The sequence below is a fragment of the Dryobates pubescens genome, chromosome 4, assembly GCF_014839835.1.
Source record: "Dryobates pubescens isolate bDryPub1 chromosome 4, bDryPub1.pri, whole genome shotgun sequence".
NCBI classification, from domain to species: Eukaryota; Metazoa; Chordata; class Aves; order Piciformes; family Picidae; genus Dryobates; species Dryobates pubescens.
In genome coordinates, this window is record NC_071615.1 from 1,862,719 (window position 1) to 1,880,658 (window position 17,940).

The 17,940-nt window shown below is 55.8% G+C and overlaps 2 protein-coding genes across 3 annotated transcripts; one reads left to right on the forward strand and one right to left on the reverse strand.

The window, feature by feature from the left end:
- Positions 1-3,553: 3,553 nt before the first annotated feature.
- GID4 (GID complex subunit 4 homolog) lies at positions 3,554-11,039 on the reverse strand. Its single transcript, XM_009896694.2, is given in 8 exon segments — positions 3,554-4,188; positions 5,361-5,491; positions 6,500-6,601; positions 7,319-7,426; positions 8,278-8,337; positions 10,675-10,936; positions 10,938-11,008; positions 11,010-11,039. Coding segments are annotated over 8 exon segments (828 nt in total). The 3' UTR covers positions 3,554-4,124.
- Positions 11,040-11,222: 183 nt separating this feature from the next.
- ATPAF2 (ATP synthase mitochondrial F1 complex assembly factor 2) lies at positions 11,223-17,851 on the forward strand. Of its 2 annotated transcripts, none has more exons than XM_054180279.1 (8): positions 11,223-11,419; positions 13,194-13,238; positions 13,515-13,707; positions 14,473-14,570; positions 15,134-15,214; positions 15,310-15,422; positions 16,901-17,016; positions 17,645-17,851. In XM_054180279.1, exons 1-8 carry the CDS (start codon positions 11,316-11,318, stop codon positions 17,780-17,782), a joined length of 888 nt encoding a protein of 295 aa, XP_054036254.1. In that variant the 5' UTR covers positions 11,223-11,315; the 3' UTR covers positions 17,783-17,851. The 2 variants fall into 2 exon arrangements, with proteins under 2 accessions (XP_054036254.1, XP_009895006.2); XM_009896704.2 differs by having other exon boundaries at positions 13,562-13,707.
- Positions 17,852-17,940: the final 89 nt, after the last annotated feature.

The window sequence follows — 17,940 nt, forward strand, 5'->3', positions numbered from 1 at the left end:
CGTCCGTCCCCTTTAAGCGTCCGGGCCGAGCCCACGCGGGCGGTACCTGTGCCGCCGCCGCGCCGCCCCGGCCGCCTCCTGCGCCCCGCGCTCCGAGTTCCGACTCCCACCCTCCGCGGGGGTGGTGCCAGGGAGCGGGAGTCCAAGCCTGAGCGGGGAGCCCGGCGGAGCGAACCGCCCGGGACACCACCGGAACGTTCTGGTTGGAGCTTCAAGCTCCAAGCCTTAACCCAGCACGGCCAGGTCACCACGGCCCTCAGCACCACATCCACACAGCTCTGAAAGTCCTCCACGGGTGGGGACTCCACCACTGCCCCAGGCAGCCTCTTTCAAGGCTTGACAACCCTTTTGGGGAAGAACCCCAAAACCTCCCACCTAACACCCCCCCAACCCCCCCCCTCCCCCCCTTGTGCAACTGGAGCTCGTTCTCTCTTGTCCTGTTGCTAATTCTTTGGGACACTGACCTCCATCTCCTTCCAACCTCCTGCCAGGGAGCTGGAGAGAGCCAGGTGATCTCCCCTCAGCATTCTTTTCTCCAGGATGAACAACCCCAGTTCCTTCAGCTGTTCTCCAGCTTTATTGTCCTTATCTGGACCTGCTCCAGTACCTCAGTGTCCTTCTTGAAGCTACCTCAAGTTCAGTTCAGAACCAAACCCAGTGTTTGAGCTGCAGCCCCCCCGGGGCTGAGTACAGCAGGGCAATCCTTGCTCTGGTCCTGCTGGCATCCTGGCTTGGATCAGCAATAGTGGCACACGCTGGTTCATGCTCAGCTACTGTCAACCAGGTGTTTTCCTTTGGGCAGTTGACTGCCACTCTGCCCCAAACCTGAAGCATTCCTGGGGTTGTTGTGACCCAAGTGCAGGACCCACCCCTTTCCCTTGCTGAACCTCACCCCATTGGCCTCAACCCATCAACCCAGCCTGTCCAGATCCCTCTGTAGGGCCTTCCTACCATCAAGGAGATCAACACTCCCACCCAACTTGGTGTCATCTGCGAATTTCCCGAGGGTGCCCTCAAACTCCTCATCCAGAACACTGATAAAGGTATTAAACAGAACTGGCCCTGGTGCTGAGGCTGTGGAGGAGGTTGAGAGGAGCTGTAAGAAAAGCTCAAAGGAACCCAGAAGGTTTCAGGATCCCCCCACAGCAGGCTTTGCCCTTCCTGCTTCTCTAACTAAGGCCAGACCCTGCATTTGAGGCAATCAGCAGCCTACTGGAGAAAACCCCGAGGAGGGACTCGGAGCACAGCTGTCCTCTGGAACAGAGAGGTGCTTTGGTCAACAAACAACACACAGACACAAGCCCCTGGGATACAATTCATGTTTAATTTGGACGTTAACGCTCTGCAAAGCCCCTGGCTCCGTCTGCCCACGTGCACACCCCTCCTGCAGCCAGCATGCTTAGAAAGAGACATCACCACCTCCGCCAAGACCAAATGCCTCCTTTCCTACCTCCACACCACGGTCAGCTCTCTCTCACCACACCACAACATACATAACATCTCTCCTGAACTCCTCAAACAGGTCTAAGGAAAACCAAAACGAAGGCTCTAGAGGAGGGAAGCTCTGAACACTGATGGCCCCTACAAACCTCTTGGCTCCACAACCTGCTCTGCCCCTACCACAAGCGTCCCACAGGGCAGCACTGCCCCAGCAGTTTTGGATTTCAGTCAAAATCAGCTTCAGGATGGTGGAAAGGAGACAGGAAGAGAGCAGGATGCTCCTTCCCCACCCTTCTCACAACATATCAAGTCTCAAAGGAAACCTTCAGAGGCTTAGGGGTTGTTAAACATCTTGAACAACTCCAGCACCTTCCTAAACCAGCTTCTGCCAACAGTGACCACAGGGTTAATTCTGTTAAGCCACATCACAAACCAGAGTGTCTCACTGGCACTGACAGCTCTGGGGAGCGTGAGGAGACCAGAGCCACCACCATTACTGCACACAGATGGCTCTGGAGGGCTGTGAGGAGCCTCACACCCACTCAGCACCTGGGAGAAGGCTTCACCCCAATGCATGGGTGAAGCAGCACCACCAGCTTTTGCCTCTAAAACCAGGACATCTCCCAGCACTGCCCATGAGGAAACCCCTCTCTTCCCACCACAGAGTTTCTCCAAGAGGAGCAGGGTAAAACACAAATCCACTTCCCAACTGCTTTGCCTGCTGCTGCTGCTCTCCCTTTATGCCTTGACTCACTCTTCTGCTTGCCTCCATGCTGCTCTATGAACCCAGCCAGGATGGGCCAGACAAGGGCACAGCCAGTGGGGCTCCTGCCCTGTGGAAGGGCCAGGCCTCCCCCATTCTCCCAGAAGCAAGTCTTGCTACCCCTCACTGGGGAGAAGGATGCACCCACAGCAAACAGCACACACAGGGAGGCCACTTCCACATCACCTCCTGAGGCCAGCCCGGACGCTTCTCCCACCACACAAATCCCAACTTGGACTAGAGGGAATGGGCTCACCAGGGCCCAGACATCTTCTCATTAAGGCTTAAACTAGCAATTCAGCTGCAAGAAACCAGACAAACACGCTGCCAGAAGGAAGAAAAGTTAATTAAAACAAAGAGAACCCAAACCACTTTGGCAACAGGCACGAGGGAGGCTTAGCTTTCCTCTCCCAGGCAGCCAGCTTGCCCTCAAACACCACCACAGGAGCCTGCTTTAAGGAGGGGGAGAGGGGGGGGGAGGGATCTGTTCTTCAAACAGCCAGGAAAACCAAAATAAATGCAAACTAAACCCTCAGAACAGCCCCAGGAGGTGGGACTGCCACAGGAAACATCCAACCAAGGCCAACTTTTAAAATGCCTTTAAACAAAATGAAACCACAACCAAAAGAACCCAGAAGCCACACAGGCACAGGAGCCTCGACTGACTGCCACGGGGAGCAGCTCAGAGGAGAGCTACTGGAGGGGGGGGGGAGGGGGGAGAGAAGCTGAAGGGGTTTGGGGGGCTTTCTTTTTTTCTCTCTTTTTCCCTCCCCCCCTTCCCCCTTGTAAAAAGGTGTCAAGCAGTGGTGTGGTGAAGCACAAAGAGCCAAGTACAAACGCTGAAGAGCCCCAGAGCTGCCCCTGCCCCCTCCCCATCCCCTTGCTCCAAGCAGCCAGCTGGTTACACACATGGATAGAAAAAGGGAGTGCCAACATTCCCCAGTTTTCAATGTGAAAACAGCAAAATGTCATCCAGTCCTTGTGCATTTGCCAGAGGGTCCTTTGGAAGAAGGAACCATAAAAATAGATATATTTGTTTGTTTGTTTTTAAATAAAAGTCCTTTTTGTTGGTTTTTTTTTCCTTTTTTCCCCCTCTCTCCTTTTTGTTTGCTTTTTTTTTTTCCTTGTGTCCTTTTTTTAACTCTTTTGTCTATTTTTGTTTTTGGGGTGGGGTTTTTTTTTGTGTGTGTGTGTCTTTTTTCACCCTTAAGTAAAGAGTAAATGTACACCTATAAGCAGAGTTCAGATCCACTTTACTGAGAGCCTGCAAGTCCACACATGGAATTCACTCCCAGTGCTGTCTCCAGCCACGGGCACGGCTCCCAGCTCCAACAGCCTGGCGTCCCTGCAAGGACTGCAGCCCTGGCTAACCTCATCAGCCAGTGCAAAGCAAAGGCTCACTCAAGCCTTAGCTGTGCCAGTCAGCGCTCCCCCACAACAGCTGAAACCTCACACGCTGGGACCCGGCTCCAGGAGCATCAGAGCTGGCAGGCTGGGTACCAAACCTGAGGCCTGGCGAATTCGACCCACGTCAGGCTGTAACAAGGAAAATACAAGCACTCTGCTTCTATTTTCTTGTTACTCAGAGGACAGATCACTGATTCCAGCTACTGAGAAACAGCTTCCAGAGGAGAGCCAGGAGGAACTTCAGTGATAGAGAAACTAGCTGTGCAATAGGGAAGTGCATTTAAAGGTAGCTTAAAACCAGATTAAAGATCAAATCCGCCACTCGACAGGAGGGAGAGAAGCTCCAGCAGCCACGCTCCTTGGGCTGGGTGGGTTAAGGTTGAGGCTCTGCCTGGCGAGTCCGAGGGCAGGAGGGAAGCGTGCATGCCCCTGCTCCCACAGGGGCACAGTCCTCCCGGCAGGCCATGCCCTCCTGCCCGCTTGGCTTCCGTGCGCTCTCAGCTGCGGGCGGCTGTCATCGGAACTCGTAGATAGGAGCACTGTGCTCAGGAACGTGAGTTAAATTCAATGACTGATACCTGGGAGAGAAGGAGAAGGTGGATGAAAGGAGTGCACAGAGCAGCTCAGCTCCCCTGCCACCGATGGCTGCTGCTGGGCAGCCTGACCACCAGCTCTGCGCCTCTGCTCTTCCCCTTCCCAGCGTCAGGTCTCGGAGGCGTTCAGGCACCCAGCACCTGCTTGCCCCGGTGCCAAAACCCTGTGAGGGCTCAGCACCGCTCCTCAGTTCCATCCCTCTGAGCTACCTGCAGCCAGGCTGTGCTCAGGGTGGGCTGGCTGTGGGGTTTGGACAGCTTTTGAAGTTCAACAACTTTCATGTTCAAACTGTGTTTGCTACAGCTGCAAATTACACTCAGGTCTTTCAAAGCTTAGCTCCAGGGGATCTGTCTGAAAGCCTCTCAGGCACCTTCCCTCCCCCAAGAGCTTCCAGCTGCCTTACAGCTTTTGTGTGACAAGGCTGTCAGAGGGAAGAGAGCTCTCCACAGCTCCTTGTCAGAAGGTTGGCTCTAACATGAAACCAGTCCATTAATTTTGCCTGTTCTCTTGTCTTACAGCAACACCCCAAGGACCATGGACTACAAAGCAGTGGCCTAACAAGATTTCTGCCTGAAGGGAGTAACATCCAAGCTGTTACAGGTGAGAAATCACTGAGCTCCCTCTCAACAGTCCCTCTGATATCATCTGGCCAAGGCATGGGGAAGCTCAAAGCCTGAATCACTCAGCAAAGCAAAACCCTGCACAAGAGACCAGGCTGCATTACCCTTGCCTGTCCTCATGGGAGGGCAAGAGCAGGCCAAGCCCTGCAAGTGTTTGGAGACCAGGCTTCTGGAGGGATGCTTTCAGTGGCCCACAGCTGGTGTCTGCCTCCCAACTTACCTCACAGACACACCAGACCATTGCTTCACTGGGCCACAGCACATCCTCAGACCTCTCATCTCTTCTCTTTCTCCTTGCCAGCCTGATGAGCCCCCACCACTCACAAAGGGCAGCACTTTATGCCAGTCAGAGGGGCTGCTCTGGCCAAGCACAGCACACACACCCTCCCTCTGCCCAAAGGTTCAGCCTGAGCCTCCTTCCCAGCCCAGAGAAGCACTGTCTGGACACTCCCAAGGCTGCAGCAAAGCAGAAGAAGAGTCACAGCTTGGTCTGAGGAGCCAGCCCTTGGTCCACAGGAAGAAGGAAGCTTCCTTACCATTCTGAACTCCTATGGTAGTAATAGCCCTCTATAGATGCTGCTGACTTCTGGAAGCAGATGTAATAGAAACCAGCAAAGGAAGCACCACTGATGTCTTTGATAGTGTGATCTGGGACTAGGAACTGTTCCTGCACACAGAACACAGGCTGTGTTTTAAAATGCCAGTTAAATACAACCCCCCCACACCCCCATCTGCCCTCCCAGACTGAATGCTGGCACCCATTAGCATGAAGGCATTCCTGGCTGAGCGTTCCCTGCACTCCCAGCAGCTCAGACCACAGAGACCAGCATGTCCTTGCACCACCTGCCATGGGAGGGCTCTTACAGGGAAGCAGGGAGCTGAGAACAGAATCAGTTTAGAGAGTGCAGGAGATTGGTGTCAGGTCAAAACCTGCCCCCTGCAAACCAGAGGCCAGCTGTGAAACCAGGAATAGGAGTTGCCTGTTGACCAAGAAAAGGCTCCAGGGAGACCTGATTGTGGCCTTCCAAGACTTATGTGGAGCTTAAGAGAAAGATGCAGAGAGACTTTTGACCAGGGTGGACAGTGGCAGGCAAGAGGTGATGGTTTGAAACTAAAAGAGGGAGAGTTGGACTAGGGAGAAGGATGAAGTTTTGCATATGAGGGTAGTGAGACTTTGGCCCAGGCTGCCCAGAGAGGTGGCAGATGCCCCATCCCTGGAACCATTCCAGGTCAGGCTGTCTGGGGCTGTGAGCAACCTGCTCTAGCTGCAGATGTCCCTGCTGGCTGCAGGGGGGCTTGGACTGGATGACCTTTAGAGGTTCCCTCCCACCCAGTCCAGACTGTGATCCTACAGTTTCCTCCCCTTGCAGCTACATAAAGGCTCATGTGAAAAGGGAGGAATCAACACAGGTGAGGAGAGGCCAGCTTGCATCCAGCACAGGTCCCACACAGGGACTGGAGACACCAATTCTCTCATCCTGTGGAGCACCACCAAGCAAGATTTTCCTGTTGGTTTTAGCCAGGACTGCAGCCCTTCAGGACACAATTAGCTGGCTAGACAGGAGTCACACTGCAGTTCACACATGTGGTGGGTTATGAGTGAGGCTGGTAGAGTGAAATCTTTCCTTAAAGCATCACAGCTGAAAAGGAGCAGAGGAGGAGATGTGGAATTTACCTTCCATCTCATGAACACATAGTCCCCATTTTTCAGATCCTCATAATCAAAGTCATCAGAGTTAAATGTTTTTGCATACTGGTAAAAAGCCTGAAACTTCCCCTGAAACAAACAAGAAAGGAAAGAAACCAAGATGCTTATTCCAGGAGCAGAACTCACAAGTGCCAGCTGATAGTCAGGAGGAGGGGAAAAACTGCTACAGAACAGCACCAGAAGGGCTGCTCTTCCCTTGGGGCAAGGCTAAACTACCCCCCAGGATCAGGAGAGGGGAACACAGAGGACTGCCAGCCACACACAGCCATGTCCAGCCTGGCTGGAGAAGCTCTGCACTCCCAGAGGAAGATATTTTGACAGAAACATAATAAACATCAAAGTCTAGCAAGCAACAGCAAAGGTCAAGGTGTGGAGGCAATCAGCTGGTAGCTGTGGCCCCGATCCAGAGCACAGCAGCAGACACACCCTGCCCTGGGCAGAGGGTGAGATGGGGTACCAACAACCTGCCTGTGCCTCTCCTCCTCCCCCCCACTTTACAATGAATGTGCTCTGCTGGGGGTGGGGGGATCAGGAGGTGAGGAATGTTCCTGCTCCATTCCAACCCCAGTGCCAGCAAGTGCAAAGACAGCACCTCCCTTCCCCCAGACCTCAGCCAAGAGCCTGCCGAAGGGACCTCCAGTTGCAACGATCCCAGCGGGGAAAGGAGGGAGCCAGCTAAAAAGGAGAAGTTTCCAGGCCTTCTCACAGCTCTTGCATGGGCCCACACTGCACTTCATCTCCAAACCAGTGGCATCAGATCCCCCCCTGCCCCCCAGAGCTCCTTACCCAGTGCTTACGATCCACATCCTCGTCAGCATCCCACTTGCGGGTTAGGAAAGGATGTTTCTTACTGATTATTTCACCTTCAAAGAAAGTGGTGAGGGTTGGGTACTCCTAGGAGAGACAGACAAGAGGCCAGGAGGTTTGACACCTAGAGACTGGAACCTGAATGCTCAGCAGGAAGAGCTCTGGGCATTCTGCAGCTGGTGCTGTGGCCTTTCCAAGCGGCACGCTGCCTCGTCCCGCCCCGCACCTCCTGCAGCCCGGCTCACACACACAGAGCCTGCCCCCTCCTACGCCAGCCTCCCTCTGCCCCTCCATTCACTTCACCAGCAGGAGCTATGGCAGAGCTGGACTGTTGGGAAACACCAGGCTGGATGATCAGAAGTGACTGTTCACAGCCAGCATCACTCCAAAGCAGGTATCCAGCAGCTACAAAGCCCAAGGGCTGAGTTCAGCCATCCCACCACAGGAGGAGGAGTTTCTCTTTGGCTTTGTGTTGGCACTGAGTTAAGAGGACACAGGCAGGGAACAGCAGGATGAAACCACAGCTGCAAGAAGCAGCCCCCTGGGAGACAGCTCTCAACAACTGCCTGACACCAGGAGCAGCCTCAGAGGATGGATGGGGAAGGAAGCATGGCAAGAACTGCTTGGGTCCTGGTTTGTTTTCTTTCAGCAGCACATCACCACTGGTAGTGCCTGAAGCTGACTGCAGGGTCAGACTCTCTGCTGCTCAGACCTCAAGGCATGCCAAGAAAGCTTCCCTCCTTCAGGACTCCCATTGAGCCCCAGTGCTCAGCGTGCCAAGAACAACAGACTGAAGCTATTAAACTCCTTAGTGGTCAAGTTTGCTGCATGCTCAATCCTTCCATTTCCTATTTCTGGTGGCAGCTTCTCCCACCCCCCCCAGCAAAAAAGAAAAGCCTTCACAAAGCATCTTTTCTTGTTCTGCTGCTAGCACTTACCTCTGTAAGGCCTTTAATCTTCAAGTATCCACAGAGATAGGAGTTTTCCATGTCCACATGCTAGAAAGAGAGTGCAAAGTCTGAGCACAGGCATGAAGGCACCCAACTGATCCAAAGCAAGGCCGACTTCAGCTTCAGCCCAGTGCTGAATGTCCATCTGACTGCCCTGGCAGCCCTTCTCCACAGCTGAGAGCCACTTGCAAAGATCATTCACAGCTGCTCAGCTCACCTCTGACAGCCTCCACATCCCAGGCCTGACAACACCCCAGCTGCTCCCAGCTCCATCACACCAAGGCAGCAGCCTCTGCCCAGAGGTCTCCAAGGGGAAGCAAACCTCCTCCTTCTCCACACAGAATGAAGCAGACTCACAGTTTTCTCCAAGTGAGAGCACCACTGGCAGAACCACCCACACCCCCAGCCTCCACATTTCCCAGTCATCCACTACCAGCATCTACTTACTGGATTTAATTCAGGTTAGAGGAAGAAAGCACAGCCTAGAGCTTCACCTCCTGCTTCTTTCATAGGCCTGACCCCACCACCCATACTGTCTGCCCAGTACCCAGCACAGTGCTCACCAAAGCCTGCTCAGAAGGCTTTGTGTGTTAGAAAGAGGCCTTTCTCCCCACCTAATGCTTTCATGACACCCTTCTGCTGAGTTATGGAGCTGCATCTCACTGCTGCTGCTGCACAGGAGCTAGGCAGGGGGCTGCTTCTGTTCCAAGCACCTTTCAAAGCAGAGGGGTTTTCCAAGCTTTCCCCCTAACAGCTCCAGATTGCTTTTCAAAGCCAGAAGCAAGTTATCTGGGGAAGAGCAAACATCCACTGTGAGAAGATGGATCTTCCCCACCTGTGATCAAAGCAAAGCAGAGGGAGAGCAGGCAGCCACCCTTCCTCAGCTGACAGGCATAAACCAGCAGCATTTTGAGCACAAAGCCAGAGCCAGCCCCTGCGAGGAGGCAGCGTGCAGTGGAGCTCAGCAGCCATGGGATGTCCTCACCACAGCACACCCTACCAGAAAACAGAGTCTGGTTCAAACCCTACCCCATCTGCTGCCCCTGGGGCTCTGACACAGCTGCACAACACCAGGCTTCAGCACTGCCCTGGCTACCCTCTCTGCCACAGTCCCCCAGATCCTGTGCCACCACCAAATGGGGGACAAAGCTGTGACTGGCCAGGTGCTGGATAGGAAAGTGTGCCTCAGATGGTTGGCTTCCCCATGCACTAAAGACTCCACACCTCACCAGCTCTGCCCAAAGCCATCAGGCCAACACCAAAGACTAAAAATAAACTACACAGGGTGACAATGATTGCAGGGAGGAATGGGAAAGCCACACAAGTCCACGTCCAAATTCCCTGGCACAGCTGGGCACTACAGCTGTCTGACTGCATTCCTGCCACAGACAAACCACCACACTTTGCCCCAGGCTTCCTGCTCAGCCTAGGACAGCCTCTGACAGCCCAGGGATGGAGCACCCTGGGTCCCAGCTTCAGCCAGGCCACGCTTAGCTAGCCAGAGACTGGGACCTGGATCCCTGCTGATTTCCAGCCAGGCCTGAAATACTGGCTGCCCCACTGGCAGGGACTTCCCAGGACAACACCCACTCTAAGCTGGGCTTCTTACCCTTCTGGCCTGTGGCACAGAGGGGCATGGCCACTCCAGAGCAAAGGCTTGAGTGCAGAGGGTCCTCAAGGTTTGAGGGAAAGGGAGCTAGGAGGTGCCCCTGAGGGAAAAGGGTCCCTCCTGGGGCCTGAGCAGAAGAGGACTGGGATCTTGCTCCAAGCTTGAAAAGAAAGCACACAGGAAAGGGATAGAACTCTCCAGACCCTGAGGACTCACAGCTATTACCAGGCTTGATGGAACTAGGGGAATCACGGTGAGACACTGCCAGGTCAGAGACGAGCAGCGCAGGGAGAACCACAGGCTTGGTTCAGGCTTCTCCAGGCTTGCAGGGAAAGGTCCCCCTGAGCCCACCCTGCTCCCAGCTCGCTGGGGCGACCCCAGTCGGTCGCTGGGACCAGAGGGAAAAGGGCTTCACCCACCACACCGACACACAACGAGGTCTGGGATCTGAGGGAAATGAGGATGAGCCGACAGCCACCCGAGCCGGCGGGGTCGGTAACCGGAGCCTGAAGGGAACGAGGGCAGGGAGAGCAGTGGCAGCCCCTGGCAGAAGCAGAGGTGACTGAGCCTGAGGGTCCGGGAAACGGAACGACTGCGGCTTTAGGAGCCGCGGGGGAATAACGTAGGGAAATCGCGGCCCCAGGGGGAACCGGCGGGGGCAGCACCGTCCACCAGCGGCAGCCAGCAGAAAGAACGGCCGCTGGCGGCCCGAGGGAAACGGCGGGGCCCCAACACGCTGGGCCCGGTAGGAGGGCGGCTGCCGTCGGGCCCCTCACCTGCATGACGACCTCCACCTCGTAGGCATTGCCCTTGCTGCGCTGCTGCCCGCGGAACTTGGCGCCGCTGTAGAGGAGCGAGGTAGCCACACCGGGCTGCGCCGTGTTGATGGGAGGCGGCGGCACCAGGCTGCTGGCGGCCGCCCCGGAGGGCGGTGAAGAGGCCGAACCCGCCGCCACCGCCCCGCCAGCGCAGCACCGTTCGCTCCGCACCGGCATCTCGGGAGGATCCCCGGGAGCCAGCGTGGCCGGGGCCGAGCGCGGCCGAAGCCGCCGCCCGCTCCGCTCCCCACACGCCCGGGCCGCCGCCGCCGCCACCGCCGCCTGGCTCAGGGCCTCCCGGCAGCGCCTCCGCGCGCTCCCATTGGCCCTCGCGGGCGCTGCGGGAGGGGCGGGGCCGGGAGGTGATTGGCCACGGGGCACGCGCTTCCTCCCGGCAGGCGCGGGCGCGGGCGCTGCCGGGGAATGCAGTTTCCGCGCTGTGGGCAAGACGGGGCGTCGGAAGGGTCAAACCGCGTTCGAGACGCAGATTGGCTGAGACTGGGGCAATATGGCGGCACCCGCAGAGCCGCGCTGAGGAGGGAGCGTGGGGGCTGCTTTTCGTTACTCGCCGCGATGTGGCGTGGCTGTCGTTCGCTGCTATGGGCCCGCTTCCCGCCCGCCTATCTCCCCCGACCACCTCCTGTTGCAGCCGGGAACGGCCCGGTGGGACCAGGCGGGGCCCGGGCCTACGCCCCACCGGCAGGTGAGGGAGCGCCGGGGCCTCTCTTGCCCACTTCGGGCCCTTACCTGTCCTGCTGGGGTTGGTTCAGATGGGAGAAGGCACTCCCTCTCCACTCCCCGGCGGGATCCCCCGTGGTGACATACCCCCTTCCCGGCCCATGGGACCTCCCGGTGACACCCTTCAGGGTCACCCTGGACCAAGGGAATGCTGAGGTCGATGCCCTCGGGGCGGGTCGAAACGCCAGCAGAGGTCATACCCCTGGCAGGGATCGGTACCAGCACAGTCCCTAGGGGCCCGGGCTCCTCAAGGCATTTTAGCGGCTCGGGCAACACGATCCCGGTGCTGGGCTTGCCTCCGTGTCCATCTTCTGGCGTTAATGGAGACTCAGGGGCGGGGACGACATACTGGCAGCATGGCCAAGTCCTCAGCGCACCGATTTGTTTTGCTTATGTTTGTGTTTTGCTGGGCTTTAGGGATTTGGCAGGAGAAGCAGGACACCCAGCCAGGGTGGTTCAGGCATGTTCTGGGCCGTGTATCCCCTCTACAGATTTTGCTGGAAACTTGTGGGTTTGAGGACAGTAAAATTAGTCAGGTTCTGTCTGAGGTGAAGCAGTGGATTCATAGTGACTCACTGTGGGCTGTCAGCAGCCCACTGACATGACTCAGGACTCCTTTGGGGTACACACAGTCATATGAATCATTTCAGCTCTGTGCCTTAACGATGTGGCATTTTTGAGGTCCTGAAACTTGCCGGTGGTTGAGCTCGGTCTGTTTCCTCAGCAGGAACATGGGGGCTTTAGCACAGAGTAAGAGAGCTGCAGCCTGACCTGCTTCACCCTTCAGGAGGTCAGTTTTTGAGTTCAGGATTTATGATCTCATTGGTGTCATTCAGATTCCTCCTGCCCTGTGTGATACAAACCTTTGCAACATCAGCTTTCAGGATCTTGGAGTATGTGTGCCAGTACTGGGAGGAGAGGAGGCTGCCCTGAAACAGAGACCTGTGGTTCCCTCAGGCTCACCTTGCTGGAGGAGCAGGCACACTCCTCAGCTGAAGCTGGAAGTGGCTGTGGGGAGGTGGTTCCTCCCTCCCCTGATGGCTCAGTGATGTGTCCCCAAAACCAGTTGTTAACCAGGGGTGCCTGCCTTAAACCTGCCCTCGTGGGTGGTTGTGGTGGAGGGGGCAGCACCCTGTCCCTGCATGCTCTGAGCCTGCTCTTGGCAGCTGTGGTTCTGTGCATCAGCTGCAGGGCAAGTCAGAGTCTGGGGGAGAGTGTGTGGGTTGGTGCTGGGTGGATTTGAGATCTGATATCATCAGGGCAGGTTGCTGTGCCTTGCCCTGACTCCAAGCCAGCTCTGCTGAGTTTCTTGTTGCGCTGAGACAGAACAAGCCAGGGAGAGAGAGTTAGCCAAGGCAGTTCAGGGCTTATTTTGTCAAACATGACTGCAGTGGGAGACTCTTGAAACACTGAGCCCAAAGCAAAACTCCTGCAGTGCTGGGGCAGGTCTGGTTTGGAAAGTGGCCCTGTAGAAACTCCCTGAAAGCCCAGGCTGGCAGGAGTGAAGCTGCTCCCTCACTTGCTCGTTGGGCACAGCAGCCCTCGGGTTTTTGCCAGTTTAAAGCTGCTTCCCCAGCTTGCTCAAGTTGTGTAGTGTGTGAAAGCTGTGGATGGAGGGCCTGGAATTTTGTGTCCAGGCCACTTTGAGAGCACTGAGGGCTCTGTGTGTTGTGGGCTGTGGTGGGGGGCAGGGGAAGGGACCAAAGCTGCCCTCTGAACAGCTCTGTTTTTGCCCCCAGAGAGGAAGCGGTTCTACCAGAACGTGAGCATCTCTCAAGGAGAAGGTGAGTGTGGCTGCAGGGGCAGGACAGAGGGGCTGGGCCCCTGGAGGGACATTGTCACCCCACACAGCTCCAGAGAGAAAGTGGCACAGCCACAACCCAGGCTGCTGAGTATTTGTCACCAGCCTGCTGTGCCCTGTCTGGCAAACAGCTTCCAAGGCTGCCTGGGGAGAAGTATGTCCAAGTGATGGTGATGGTGGGAAGCTTGAGTATCCCTGGTCCCATGCTCCCATCAGCTCTGAGTCTGCTCCTGCTGTGGGGTTGTCTGTTGTTCCTTAGTGCCTGCTCCTCTTCGATTCCCCAGGATTTCTACTCTGATTCCCCAGGAGGCTATGAAATAAACCTGGACCACCGAAAGCTGAAAACTCCCCAGGCCAAGCTCTTCACTGTCCCCACTGAGGCCCTGGCCATTGCAGTGGCAACAGAGTGGGACTCCCAGAAGGACACCATCAAGTTCTACACTATGCACCTGGTGAGCATGGCAGGTTGGGAGGCCGGGACCTCAGCAGGGCAGAATGCAGTGTGCTGAGAGCAGTCAGGTCAAGAAAGTCAAGATGAAAGACAATGAATTTAAACAACAGGGACAAAGGATGAGTTTGCCAGGCCACTGCCACCTGGAGAGGGCTTTTCCAGCTGGCGAGATGGATTCCAGAGTTGAGAATCAGTTTGGGGTGCAAGTCTTGTGCTGGGGTGCATGAGATGGAGGACTCTTTGAAGAGTGCTTCCTCCTGAGTCCTGCCTCCCCCAGCTCTCCTGAGTATTTGCAGTAGAGCTGACATGGCTTGGGCTGAATGTGTAGCCAAGAGAATGGTCTTCAAACACAGATCATGGAGAGAGCAGCTTGTCCTAATGCCTCTGGAGACTGAGACAAGAGACTGGGACTGTGGCTGGGCACTGGGAGAGCCTTTTGGTTGTGAGGGTGGTTAGATACTGGCTGGGTGACTGTTCAGGGAGCATCTGTGTCACTGAGGGGACCTTGGAATGGGCTGGACAGTGCTGTGGGGGATAGCAAGGGGCAGGAGGAAACGGAGCAGACCACGAGGCCTCTCCCCTGGTGCTCAGTGGCTCCCGAGGCTTCCGAAGCCAGTGGACACAAGCCGCGTTCCGGCCCTCCAGCTGCCTTTAGCTGCATCCCTTCATTCTCTGTCTGTCACAAATCCCTCTGCTGCTTCTTGACTTTGTACAATGGAAGCTGCTGCTTCCCCAGGCCCTGGGTGACAGAGGTTTTATCCCACAGACCACGCTGTGCAACACGGCGCTGGACAACCCCACGCAGCGCAGCAAAGCGCAGCTGATCCGAGCGGCCGTCAAGTTCCTGGACACTGACACCGTCTGGTATGGAACTGGGGCCCTGCTGGCCCAGAGCCAAGGCTGCCCTCTTACACTGTGGGCTTTGGAAGGGACAGTGTCTACCATAACCCAGTCACAGCAGGGCTCTGATCTGTTCTGGTTTCTTCCCAAGGGTTTGATCAGTTTAGGCTGGTCCTAGGCCTGCAGCCCCAGTGGGAGCCTGTGCAGGGTGTGGGTGTGGGGGAGAATGGGGATCTGCTGAACTCTGGTTTGGACACCTCTGCTAGGCAAGGGTGTGGGAGCAGGAGGAGATTAAAATCTCTTTGGAGAAAAGAAAACATTTTTGAAAGGCCTGGGGGAATCTGTCAGCCCAATCCCTGTGCAGCCCAGAGTCAGTACCAGGAGCAAAATGCCCTTTGTTCCTGTGGGCTGCAGGATCAAGCCTGTTCATGCCCAAGCTCCTGTCTCACAGTCCTAGCCTCTGTGGTGTCCACTGCAAGCTGCTCAGCTCCTGTAGGCAGCCGAATCCCTTTCCCAGAGGGGTGCCACAAGCAGCTTGGCAACCTGGGAGTGAACATTCAGCCTGGGTTTGTTGTGCACTGTCCCAGCTACCGTGTGGAGGAGCCACCTGCCTTGGCAGAGCTACAGAAGAATGAATGGGATCCCATTGTGGCCTGGGCTGAGAAGAGGTAAGAGGTCAAAGATGTTTCTGTGGGCTGAGGCCAGAGCTGCAGTGCTTGTGACTGTCAGAGCTGTGAGCTCCAGGAGCCCTGTGCTTTTCCAGGTACAATGTGACCATTGGCTCCTCGACCAGCATCCTGGGACCAAACATCCCTGCCAGCACCAAGGAGACCTTCATCAGTCATCTGGCTTCATACAACATGTGGGCCCTGCAAGGTGAGAGGCCATGCCAGGGAGCTCTCTGCTCAGGCTGTGCCAGGAGAGGAGGCAGTTCCTCTCTGCTTGAGGAGAAGAGCCTCTGTAGTGTTTTTACCTCTCCTGCTGAGATAATCAGAGTGCTGAGGTTTGTATTTGAAATCTCCAGGCCAGTCCCTTAGATGTATTTGTTAGGAGCAGTGCCACTGGTGTTTGGAGTCTGACTCCTGGCCTGTGAGCTGCCTGCTCTGCCCTAGCACAGATAACTTCTGTAAGGCCAAACCTGCTGATGGCTTAGTCCTCAGCTGTGCTACCAGGAGAAGCAATGGGGTTTAGTGTTCTCAGTGCCCACTGTTCTGTGCAGTACTCACTCCCTCACCCTTGCAGCCCACTTGATCTTGCCTGACACTGCTGAGTGACCCTTAAAGAAATGAGGCAATGTTTGCTTTGCTCCCTTCCTCCAGTGCAAGACTTGAATGAGTAGCAAACTGAAATCCACAGAAGACAGCACCTTGGCAGCTAATGGAAGTTAACAGTGTTGATTCCTGGGACAGGGCTTGCAAAGGCTTTCCATTACCCCTGTAGAGATGGTTTTTGCTGAGTCATTGTTCTTCTCACAGTTTGTAATCTGGGGAGGCAGGGTGGAAGGGAAGGGCACATGCCTCTGGGCAACTGGTCAGCTTTAGACCTGAAATTCAAGGTTTGGCCTAGACTGGTAGCACAAAATGAGTTTGGCTTCAGACCATGTCCATGTGCAGGCACCTCCATTTCCCATCCTCTTGAGGTGAAGCATGAGTGCTCAGCAGAGCTGTGAGCCCCTTTTCTCCTCTTGGCTGTGTGTGTCTGTGGAATTTGCTCTGGTGCCTCAGCCATCAGGCATTCTCCCAGAGGGTAGACTCAGTCTAGATCTAAGGAAGACATTTTTTACACTGAGGGTGGTGAGACACTGGCCCAGGTTGCCTGGAGAGATGGTAGATGCTCCATCCCTGGAATCATTCCAGGTCAGGCTGTTTGGAGCCCTGAGCAACCTTCATTAGTTTCAGATGTCCCTGCTGACTGCACAGGGGCTGGACTGGATGACCTTGAGGTTCCTTCCAGCCCAGACCGGTCTGGGATTCTATGTGGACAGCTCTTTTAGCACCAAACTGTTTACAAGTCCCTCTGACTCTGGACTTTAAGCTAAGCTCTAGAATCCTCAGGCCTGGGTGGGTCATCTGTTCCCTTTGCACAGGGAAGGTTTGTGGCAGAATAAAAAATGGCTGTTTGCAAGGCAGAGCCTTTGCCACTGTGGTGGCAGTGGCCAGAGCAGCACTGGGTCTGCTGTGAACTGCACATCTGGCACTTGAGTGCCCAGATGCACATGGGGGGAGGATCACAGGCCCTGTGACCTCCCTGTGGGGGTACCACACCCTGATTGTCTTCAGCACGTGCAGAGGTGCTGCTGTAACGCTGCAGGAAACGACCATGAATCCTGGTTGGTTTGGGTTGTTCCCTTGCAGGTATAGAATATGTAATCACCCAGCTGAAATCCCTGATTCTGTCCATGGGGCTGATTGACAGGCACATTACAGTGGAGAAAGCTGTGCTGCTGTCTCGCCTGGAGGAAGAATACCAGGTAAATGATGTTACAGAACAGCCCTATCATTCAAATAGCAATAATCCCAGCGTGACAAATGCATCTCCTGCCACAAATAACTGGCAAGGGAAGTGCCTGCTAGTGCAGGAGAGGTTCTGCTCCACCAGCCTCTCCGTTGGAGAGAGCTTGGAGTGTGCCGCTGCAGAGCAGCGCTGTGGGCGCCACAGCCCAGAGTGCTCCCAGGGCTGCCAGTTTCTTTTCACAGAGCCCAGATGGTTGCTCTTCTCCTCTAATCTGAAGTGCAAAGTCGTGGCTGGCTTCCCTTGCTGTGGGTTATCCAGTCTGGAGGCCTTGCCAGACATCAAGCTAATAACTTGCTTGCTGGAAACTGGCCTGGTGTGAAGCTCTCCCCGACCCCAAAGTTGCTCAGGCTGCTGGGAATCTTTTCATCCTGGTTTTAAAGGACTTTGCCTCAGCACAGGAGCCAGATGGACCCTGTCCTTCCGCCCAGCTCCTCTGGAGAGCTCCCTGCCCCAGCAGGCAGTGAGCAGCACCGCTCCTGGGGGTCACCTGTGTTTCACAAACATGAACAGGGAGGCTGGGAGTTGCTGAGCAGCTGTAGGTGTAATCCAGTTCTGAAGTGACCTGTGTTCCTCCTCCCCTCCAGATTCAGCGGTGGGGCAACGTGGAGTGGGCCCACGACTACGACCTGTGCGAGCTGCGTGCCCGCGCCGCGGCCGGCACCCTCTTTGTCCACCTCTGTTCGGAGAGCTCGAGTGTCAAACACAAGGTGCTGCAGGACTGAGGCTGCTGGCATGGGGACAGGAGGAAAATGCCCAGCAGTGAACTGCTGGTGCGACCCAGTGTGACAGTAAGCACCACTGCATCTCTCCTGGCATCAGCCTCACGTTGGGGAGCTGTGGGCAGCTCCTGGCTTGGACCGGCTGCCGCAGCGCAGTGCCA